Here is a 10,610-nt window from a genome sequence, read left to right on the forward strand (position 1 = left end):
GGCCGAAGCGTGGTCCCTGGAGCTCCCAGCAGAAGCCCCCCACCCCACCCCCCTCCCTGTCTTCTCCACCACCTGCTCCCAGCAAAGAGGCCTGCAGACTGGGCTGGGCCCCACAGCACCCTGGAGAACTCAGCTTCAGCAGCCCTGGGGTGCCCTCACTGGCCATCAGCCTCTCTAAAGGCCCGGAGAGGGGAGGAGGGTTCCCTTGGGAGCTCTTGGCCAGAAAAGGCATCTGCAGCGCGCGCCCAAGGGTCACAAAGCACCCACGGCCAAGAGGAAACCACAGTGCAGCCCTGAGAACGCTCAGAGGGGCACAGGGACGCGGCCTGCGTCTGCAGGGAAGGGAGGGGAGCTCCAGCTGGAAGAAGGGGCAGAAGAGGCGGAGGCCCCGAGCCCCAGGATGGGGCCACGGGTGTGACCGGCGGAGGCGGCTCACAGCCACGTCAGCCCAGGGGTTGGGGGGGCGGCCTCCCTTCAGCCTCAGCTGCCGACCTGCTTCCTTGAAACAGAGCCGCTGGACCCGGAGGACCTGAATCACCGCCCCCTCAGGCCCCCCTGCAGGACACGCTCCTGCCACCCACAACCACTCTGGGCCCCAGAGATGGTGCAACAGGGGTGTCCCAAGATGAACAGGAACTTGCACCCTCCTACTAGAAACGGGTGGCAAGCGGGCACCGGGACCTCCCTTAGGGCCACCCCAGTCCCTGGACACCGGGGGAACACAGTCCAGAGCAGAGGCTGGACGCCCAGGGCCTCACAGAACCCGGGCGGCCCCAGCCTGTCCTCCGCAGCGCCGTCAGGGAGTGGGGGACCCAAACGCCCACCCTCAGGGGCACAGCCAGCTCTGCGTGCAGGGTCAGAACACCCCCCAGGCTGCCCGGACTGTCTCAGGGGGCCCTCCGTCTGCCCGGCAGCTGCCTAGCATCCCGATTCCCTGCACCTGCCCCCGCCCCCAGCCCAGGGATGCACACGGCTAGAGTGAGATCCCGGGGGTCAAGCAGGCTCTGAAGGGTACCTCTGCAGGAACTCCTGGAAGGACGAGAAGAGCAGGTAATCGATGGCGCTAAAATCCTCGCTGCTCTGGTTCAGGCGGAACTGGAGGAAGACCAGCTCCCGCTTCTGGACCTCCCGCGGCCCCCGCACAATCAGGGCGGATTTCTACAGAGACAGAGAGACCAGAGTGCCAGCCTGGGGAGCCGGGCACACGTGCCTGCCCACCGAGGTGGGCCTCCCAGTGGACCAGGCCCGGGAGACCCAGGACGCAGGAGTCTCCGCCAAGGGGCGGCCCCCACCCCACCTCGACCTTCCCCCGGGGCCGAGGCAGGACACACCTCACAGGTCCGACCCCGGGGGCGTCACCGGGCCTCGGCAGGTGGCCGTGCCTCTCCGGGGAGCTCCACCGCGGCCTCTGCTCCTTCTCTACTGCTCTGCCTGGTGCAGGGAGGGATGCGGGGCCTGGGGACCAGGTGCCTCCTCTCTAGTCCACATCCGTGGACGGCAAGGAGCCACCTCGGGCTGAAGGCAGTAACTGCAGTCAGCTTCCGTCTGCACAGAAACTACTCTCCTTTTGAGCCCTCATTTCATCAATTTCTATGATACTCAGTTAAACTCTATTATAACAAATCCAACCGGCCTGGACGGGTGTGGACCACAGTGACTCCTGGTAAGCGTCCCACTCAGAGGGGAGCCAAGAGGAAGGCAGGCCAGGGAGCCTGTATCTGCAGCGCCATCTAAGTAGACATGGGCTGGTACCCAGAGAACTAAGAGAGCGGGGCATCCGGACGGTGTCTGCACTGTAGTTATCGAGCTCCTCGTTCAAATTTCTTATGGTTCTTTTCATTTAAATTAGCTCCCATTTCCTGGAGTCAATTCTGTCAGTTCCTCTCCAGCCTTTTGTGCTGTTGGTCTCCCGGCGACCCTGAATTCTCCATTCCGAGTGTGGGGTCGGGCTGACTAGCGCGGGTCTGGGGTGTGGGCTTCCTGCTAAGCGGGGCTCTTGCAGGCTCGCCCCAGCCTGGGGCTGACGCGGAGGACGCCCCAAGGCAGTGGGCCTTGCGGGCCCGCTCCATGTCCTCATCTCCCATGAAGAGTCCTTTCCCCCAGGGATCCCCTCCTTCCGCCGCGGATGTCCCGTCTCGAGTTCTGCTGTTCCTCTCCATTGGCCCAGTGCCCAGGCAGGGACCCCCAACCCCGAGCTTATGCAGAGAAGGGCCCCGGGGCCTTCCTCCAGAGCAAACACCGTCCCAGCAGCCCATGGGGGCTGCAAGCCAGGCCGCCAGGCCTGGAGCCAGGATCCCAACTTGCCCAACAGGCAGCCCGGCTCTTCGTGATGAAACAGAGTTAAGAGTGGGAGGAAAGCCTTCACCACAACAGCAGGGACTCTGGGGCACCTGTTTTCGGGCACAGGCTTTCCCTGGCCCTGCTCCATTGATCGATCCAACGGGCTGTTTATACTTTACACCAGTTCCTCAAAATCTCTGGTCCTCCTATCCATTCTTGGTTGGCAGGGTTATTATCGATATTGTACCTTACTCTATCGTGTGCAGGAGTGGGAATCATTTCAGCAGGATTTCAGGAGGTGGTCTAGAATACATATTAACAAAAAGTCTCAGAGGAATTCTTTCATCTCAAGGTCCACCTGGGGCCTCCCTATCACCCAAGGTGTACTCGACATGCGAGCTTCCTTGTCCAGCCGGCCCTTCTGTCCACAGCTTCGCCATCTGCTGCCCTTTGGGGGCCCCTGGCTCTCCAGAGACACCCACCTGTGCAATTTTGCTCAGAGGCACAAACAAGCATGCCGCTGCCTCCCTTTATGTTTTGGTGCAGAGTTCCTCTGCCTAGAAACCCTTTCCTTCCTTGTTTTGAGCTGGAAAACTTAACGCAGCCCTGTCCTTTTGGAAACAAGGATACGGGAAGCAAAGGAGAAGATGTAAATATACACAGAATTCCTTCCTTGTCTCCAGAACCCTCGTCGTCCACTCCCCTGCTGAGCAGAGCCTCCGTGACGGCCAGGGCCGGGGTCCTTGTTCCCGGACCAGCGCTCCTTCTCACACTGGCCCCCATTACTCCAGAACACGGATTCCCAGGCCCCGACCCCAGGAACCACGATTCCGGTGGGCCCAAGTGGGACCTGGAATCTGTATTATCAGAAACAATCCTGGCAGTTCTGTCGAGCACTCGGGTATGGGGCCCGCCTGGCAAATTCACACCAGCTCCACTCTGCAGCCCTGTCTCCTTCCATCCAGGACCAGGTGTCTCATCACACTGCCGGGAATCACAGAGGGTTACTCAGAGAAGGCCGAGGCCCACTGCCGCCCTGGATGCAGGCGAGCCAGCCACGGCCAGACCCCAGAGGACAGCCTCACGTTTGCTGTGGGTGAGGGCCCACACCAAGGGCAAGGGAGGCTAGCTGGCAGAAAGAAGACAGGGGCCCTCGGGGTGTGCACTGCCCAGCCCCAGCCCGGGAGACGAGCGTTACCAGGGTCTGATTGGAGAAGGGGTCCGTGTAGTTGATCCTCTGGGTGGTGCAGTTCACGTCTCCGGGCTGCCCAGGGCTCCTCAGAGGCGGGATCACCTCGTAATAGTGCTTACAGCTGAGCAGCTGGGCCTGACCGGGGTACAGGGCGATGCCTGGAGGGGGAACAGAGAGAAGTGAACACACCCCTAAAACCATATCATGAGTATTTTTTTCACACTCATCAATCACCTAAGTCCAGGACTCCCGGGGTGACTGCAGAGGAAGAAAAGGGCTGTTTACAGGGGGTGGGGAGCCCCGTGCCCTGCCCTCAGAAAGCCCCGCTCTCATGGAGGCAGCCAGGGCCTTCTCATAGCCCCTCTCCTGGCCGGGGACGCAGCCTCCCCGGTGCCTACAGCAATACCCACCCCATTCAGAGCCCTGCTCCACGTGCTCCCAGGGGGTACCCGAGACCGAGCCGGGAGGCCAGGCCCCCGGGACCGCCACCCACCTGCAGGCTCACCGGGTGGCCCTTGGTGGTGGGACTCCCGGACTGGGAGCTCCACGTGTGCAAGTCACGTCTCCAAAGTCCCTCCCCTTCCCCAGCCAAGGCGCCGCGCTCCAAGCTGCAAGGATGGCAGCTGTTCTAACTACACTGAAAGCTGCACGTGGACCTGGGATACCGGCAACGTCAGAGAGGCAAAGGGACCAGATACAGAGAGTAAAACCCACAGAGAGAAAGACCACAGCGGACACAGAGAGGAGGGACAATCATGAAACGGGCGAAGACACTGGGACCAGTACACGTTGTCAAGAACCCCCCGGGAGGGAGGACCCGAGATTCCGGCTCTACGCTGTAAGGGTCACTCGGGGGTGTCTTGTGGGCACAGCAGGGGGGTGCTTAGGCCGGGCGGGCAGAGCTCAAGCCCCCAGACCTCATGCCGCCCCCCAACCCCCACTATTCACACCACGCTACCACAGCCCAGCACCAGCACCGCCACCCTGGAGCGGACAGTCCCCTCCTCGGCACAGATGGCTCCCGGTGGGTGATGTGGCCTGGGGGTCCCCACTCCAGGCAGGCCCCAGCCACCTCTGGATGGCCACGCCTCCCCTGGCCCCCAGAACTTCCACTTCCCCTGGTCACTGGCCGCCAGCTCCAGCCAGGCCAGACTCATCTCCCCAGAGAAGCCCTGTCTCCCTAAGTTCATCTCTGCTCCTACAGACCCACCTCCCAGAGAAACTCTTCCATCTGCCAAAGCCCAGCTCAAATCCTGCTGTGAACGAAGCCTTCGGTGCCCACTCCAGCCCTGCAGCCAGCAAGCACTCCAGGCTCGGTCTGCCTCCCTCCTCGGCACACAACCCTCTGGCTGGGTACCAAGGGCAGCTTGTGGGGTGGGGCAACCCACACCCAGACTGTCTCAGATTCCCCTGCCCTGCCCGTAGTGCCTGACACCATGCCAGGAATGCAATGGTGGCTCAGGGGGTATTTAGAAGTCGCTGCCTGGGACCCAATGCTTGTCCCGGGGCAGACGCTACCTGGGGCGTCGTAGCGATCCACCTCCTTGTAAGACACCGACATGACAGGGTGCTTGAGCTTCTCGCGGAAGTCCATGATAGTCTGGTAGACCAGGAAGACGGCCACGGCCATGAGCAGCAGGTAGATGAAGATGAGCAGGACTGAGAAGACGTTCTTCAGGCAGGCCTTGCTGAAACGGATGCTGCTGGAGGCCGACTCGCTGTCCAGGGCTGAGCGACAACAACACACACATGACCCAGAGGGCGTCTCCAGGCCCTTGACCTGCTTCACCCCAGAGGCGAGGCTGTCTGCACACCTAACCCCCCAAAGCCCAACGCCTGGCACCCATCAACACACACCACACTCCTGCTCTGCCAGGACGGGGACCCAAGCTGGAGGAGACTCCCTGGGACGCTTTCAACCCAGCATGGGCGCTGCCCACCCCTGAGCAGCCCTATCAGTGCGCCCTCCTCTGCCCCGAAGCCCCTCTCACCCCAAGCCTGGCCTGAAGCACTGTTCTCCCAACGGCTGCCTCCTAACTCATCCTTCAGGTTTCAGTTTAGAAAGGCATGTCCTCAAGGAAGCCTCCCCTGACCCCATAACTTGACTGGCACCCCATCCTCAGTGCTCCCAGGACACCCTAAGGTCCTTGTCATCACTCTGCAATGTCACCGTCTACATGTCTTTTTATCCCCCAGGCTGTGAGCTCCACGTGGGTGGATACTGAGCCATTCTTGTCCACACTGCACCCCCAGCCCTTCAGGCGGTGCCTGGAATACAGTGGGCCTAAATGGTGTGTCCTGAGGCCATCCCCTCCCCAAAAGCCCTAAGGTGAAGACTTAAGACAGGATGACAGTGTCTGGAGCAGGGCAGTCAAAGAGCTAAGGAAGTTAAAGAAGGTCATAAGGATGGGCCCTAATCCAATAGCACAAATGTCTATAAAGAAGAGCAAGAGCCCAGTGGCATTTTTCACAGAAATAGAAATAGAACAAAACATTTTCAATTTGTATGGACACACAAAACACCCTGAACAGTCAAAACAATCTTGAGAAAGAAGAACAGAGTTGAAGGAATCACACCCCCTGACTTGAGACTATCAGTTCAGTTCAGTATCTGACTCTTTGCGATCCCATGGACTGCGGCACGCCAGGCCTCCCTGTCCATCACCAACTCCTGGAGTTTACTCAAACTCATGCCCATCGAGTCTGCGATGCCATCCAACCATCTCATCCTCTGCCGTCCCCTTCTCCTCCCTTTTTCCACCTTTCCTAGCAACTTGAGACTATGCTACAAGGTAATCAAAACAGTGTGGTATGGGCACAAATGCAGAAACACAAGGCAAAAGAACAGAACATCAAGCCCAGAAATAAACGCACACGCTCGTGGCTGATTAATCCATGACGAAGGAGGCAAGAACATGCAAGAAAAAAGAAAGTCTCTCCAGTAAGCGCTGTTGGAAAACGGGACAGCTACGTGTGAAAGAATACAATTAGAACATTCTCTAACAACATACACAAAAATAAACTCAAAATGGATAAAAGACCTAAACGTAAGACCAAATACTATAAAACTTCCAGAGGAAAACATAGGCAGAACACTCTTTGACATAAATTGCAAAAATACTTTTTTGGAACTGTTTGCTAGAGTAATGGAAATAAAAACAAAAGTAAACAATTGGGACTGAATTAAATTTAAGAGCTTAAAAACGAAAAGACAATCTTATGGTCTCGGAGAAAATATTTTCAAACTACAAGACTGACAAGGGATTAATTGCCAAAACATAGAAATAGCTCATATAGTTTAATATCAAAAAAAAACAGAAAACAATCCAATCAAAAAATGGGCAAAAGACCTAAACAGACATTTTTCCAAAGACGACATACAGACAGATGGCCAAAAGGCACATGGAAAGATGCTCAACATCGCTAACTATTAGAAAAACACAGATCAAACCACAACGACATCATCACCTCTCACCTGTAGAGAATGAGCATCATTTTAAGAGGTCTACAGATAATAAACGCTGGAGAGAGTGTGGAGAAAAGGGAGGGCCTACACTTCTGGTAGGAATGTAAACTGGTACAGCCACCATGGAGATCGCTACGGAGGGTCCTCAGAAAACTAAACACAGAATTCTACACGATCTGCAATCCTACTCCTGGGCCCATATCTGGAGAAAACACTGATTTGAAAAGATAACATGCACCCCAGTGCTCACTGCAGTGCTGTTTATAACAGCCAAGACATGGAAGCAACCTAAGTCTACCAACAGGTGAATGCATAAAGAAGATGTGGTACACATCCACAGTGGAACACTGCTCATCCATTAAACAGGATGAAATACTGCCATTTCCAGCAACATGGATGAACACACAGATGGTCATATTAAGTGAAATCAGTCAGAGAAAGACAATCATCATTAATACGTGGAATCTAAAAAAAATGATACAAATGAACTTATTCACAAAACAGAAATAGACTCACACACTTAGAAAACAAATTTATACCAAAGGAGATAGCAGGAGGGGGTGTGGGGAGAGAGAAATTAGGGTGTGGGATGAAATATACACGCTACTATATAAAAAGAGGTAAACAGCAAGGACCTGCTGCGTAGCACACGGAACTGTACTCGGCATCACAGAATAACCTATACTGGAAAAGAACCTGAGAAAGAGCGTATGTGCATAACTGATGCATTTGCTGTACGCTTGAAACTAACAAAACACGGTAAACTGACCATACTTTGAAGAGGGAGAGACACGAGGGTGCAGACACTCAGAGAAAAAGTCACACATGAGAACACACGGACTGAAAGCCAAAGGAGAGGGGCCTCGGGAGACTCCAAACCTGCCGACACCGGGACCCTGAACTTACAGCCTCCGTAACTGAGAAAAACATTTCTGTTGCTTCAGCCACCAGCCTGAGGTACTTGGTTAGGACAGGCCGAGCTGAGACACTCCCACAGTGCTCTTGGAGGGTCTCTGCTCCTGAAACCATGCGCTCCCTGAGGAAAAGCCTGTCTCCTCCCCAGCAGCTGAGCACAACGCTGAGGAGGAAGCGGGGTAGGAATGGAAGCCCCAGAAGGTACGTGCTTGGCTTCTGGCTTCCAACAGTGACAAGGCTGCGTGCTCACACCACCCTTCTACAGAACACAATTACAAACTTGGATGAAATAATTTAAAATTATTTGAAGGCACTGGAAAATGATCAAAAGCAAGCTGAAACCAAAAGAGAATCTACCCCTTTTGAAAAAAAAAAACAAACTGCATCTGGTGAGATTTGTAAACTTGCAGCTTTTTGCCTGAGGGCTCTGAACAGTCTAAGGTGTGGTGCAGGGAGACAGTGGACAAAGTCCAAGGCTGGGGCAGCAGCTGGAAAGTTAGGGGGAAACCCTGAAACGGAGGGAGCCACAAGGGGGAATGAACTCGCAAATCCGCAAACAAAACATGCTCCAGTTCTTGCTGAAGACTCCAGGAGGACCAGGAAAAAACAGCAGCTGGAAACCGCAAGATTGAGAAGAGATCAGCTGCTCTTCATGCAAGGAATATAGGCGATTAGAACTTGAGTCTTGCTATTTTATCTACTTGCTAAAAAAAATTTTTCACAGGATCGTAAGAGAATTCAGAACCTCTACAATGTGTCACTAAAAATGTCTGCTGCTGCCGCTGCTAAGTTGCTTCAGTCGTGTCCAACTCTGTGCGACCCCATAGACGGCAGCCCACCAGGCTCCCCCGTCCCTGGGATTCTCCAGGCAAGAACACTGGAGTGGGTTGCCATTTCCTTCTCCAATGCATGAAAGTGAAAAGTGAAAGTGAAGTCGCTCAGTCATGTCCGACTCTTCGTGACCCCATGGAAAATGTCTAGTGTTCAATAAAATAAATCATTAGACATGCAAAGAAACATGAAAATGTGACCCACACTTGAGGAAAAAAGTAGTACATGCAAACAGCACTAAGATGACCCCAAATGTTGCAATTAGCAGACGGGAATTTTACAGCACCAAAAGGACTTACAAGAAAATGTATGGATAAGGAATGAACAGAGGAGAAATACAGAAACCAATGGGAATTCTAGAATGAACAGAGGAGAAATACAGAAACCAATGGGAATTCTAGAGCTGAAAAGAAAAATAAATAAATGAAAAACTCACTGCGAGTCTTTAACAGCAAAAGATGGCAGGAAAACAAAAAAACAGTGTAGCTGAAGTTAAATGAACAGAAATTATCCAATCTAAAAAAAGAAAGATTGAAGAAAAATCTAACAGAGCCTAGATAACTGTGGGACAATATCTAGCAGTCTAACAAAAGGTAACTGGAGAGAGAAAATAGATGCAAAAAATATTTGAAAAAAGAATGGCCCAAACTTCCCAAAAACTGGAGAAAAAAATATCAATTTATAGATTCAAGAAGCCCAATACATGCCAAGCAGGATAAGTAATAAACCAATTCTAGGCAAATCATCCTGAAACTGCCAATGCAAAGATAAAAAAAATCTTGAAGGCACCCAGGAAAAAAAGGAGGGGGGGAGCATATTACATACAGGAAATTAAATCTAACAACAGGTTAATGTTTGATCAGAAGTAATGAAGGCCGAAAGACAATGGGGGCTTCCTGCAGCTCAGATGGTAAAGAATCTGCCTGCAATGCAGGAGACCCGGGTTCGATCCCCAGGCTAGGAAGATCCCCTGGACAAGGAAATGGCAACCCACTCCAGTACTCTTGCCTGGAGAATCCCATGGACAGAGGAGCCTGGTGGGCTACAGTCCACGAGGTCGCAGAGTCAGACACAACTGAGCGAATAACACTACTGCTACAAGGCAACGGAACATCTTTAAAGCATTGAAAGAAAAAAAAATTCCATCAACTCAAGAATTTTTAAATTCCAGCAAACTAACCTTTAAAAATGAAGGGGACAAAAAGGCATTTTCAAACACAAAAGCAGAGAGAATTCACTACCAACAGATCTGCACTAGAATGCATGCTAAAGAAAACTCTGAAATGACACCAGATGGTAACTCTCAGATGTATACGAAGGAATAAAGATCCCTGGAAATGTTAAATATGTGGGTAAATATAAAAAGCCATTTATATAATTTTAAAAATTTAAGGCTATCTAACGCAAAAATTATACAACAATACTGCAAATTTTCTAACTTTCAGGAAAGAAGAGACAGAGAAACAACAAACATATGAGACAGAGAACAATAAAATGGTAGAACCAAATGCAACCGCATCAACACTTGCAGTAAACAGACTAAACACCAATGCAAAGGCAGAGATATCAGTCTGGATTAAACACAAGACCCAACCAAATGCTGCAATTAAGAGATGGACTTTAAATACAAAGACACAAGAGTATTTGCTCATAACTATCTCATTTTCTTTTATTTAGAAAGCACAAAAGCAAGAGGAGCACAGAACTATAAAGGGTCCTAGGTGGTCAGAAAGAAGGAAATCATTCACTTTACATCTACAAACATCGAGCACCAACTCTATATGTAACACTGTGCTACATGCTTCAGGGAGATATCGAGAGAGGATCCCGAGAGAGGAGGACTGATGGTTTGCGCTACAAGTGCTGCAGAACTCCGAAGGCTGTGAGATGTAAACTGTGAGATTTCCTTTCCTCAGAGGGCTGGAG

General features: G+C 52.5%; 1 protein-coding gene across 4 annotated transcripts in view; it reads right to left on the minus strand.

Annotated features, from left to right (window-relative positions):
• Nucleotides 1-10,610, minus strand: part of TMEM206 (transmembrane protein 206) — a 31,623-nt gene that overhangs the window by 5,635 nt on the left and 15,378 nt on the right. For 3 of the 4 annotated variants that reach the window (XM_010853027.1, XM_010853030.1, XM_010853029.1), the window contains 3 exons: nt 4,991-5,200; nt 3,479-3,630; nt 1,168-3,264 (listed from right to left, as the gene is read on the minus strand). In XM_010853027.1, coding sequence (XP_010851329.1) covers nt 2,653-3,264; nt 3,479-3,630; nt 4,991-5,200 — 974 coding nt within the window. In that variant the 3' untranslated portion in view covers nt 1,168-2,652. The other variant, XM_010853028.1, reaches the window with a different exon arrangement.

This window comes from Bison bison, unplaced genomic scaffold (assembly GCF_000754665.1).
Source record: "Bison bison bison isolate TAMUID 2011002044 unplaced genomic scaffold, Bison_UMD1.0 scf7180017864322, whole genome shotgun sequence".
Taxonomy (NCBI): Eukaryota; Metazoa; Chordata; class Mammalia; order Artiodactyla; family Bovidae; genus Bison; species Bison bison.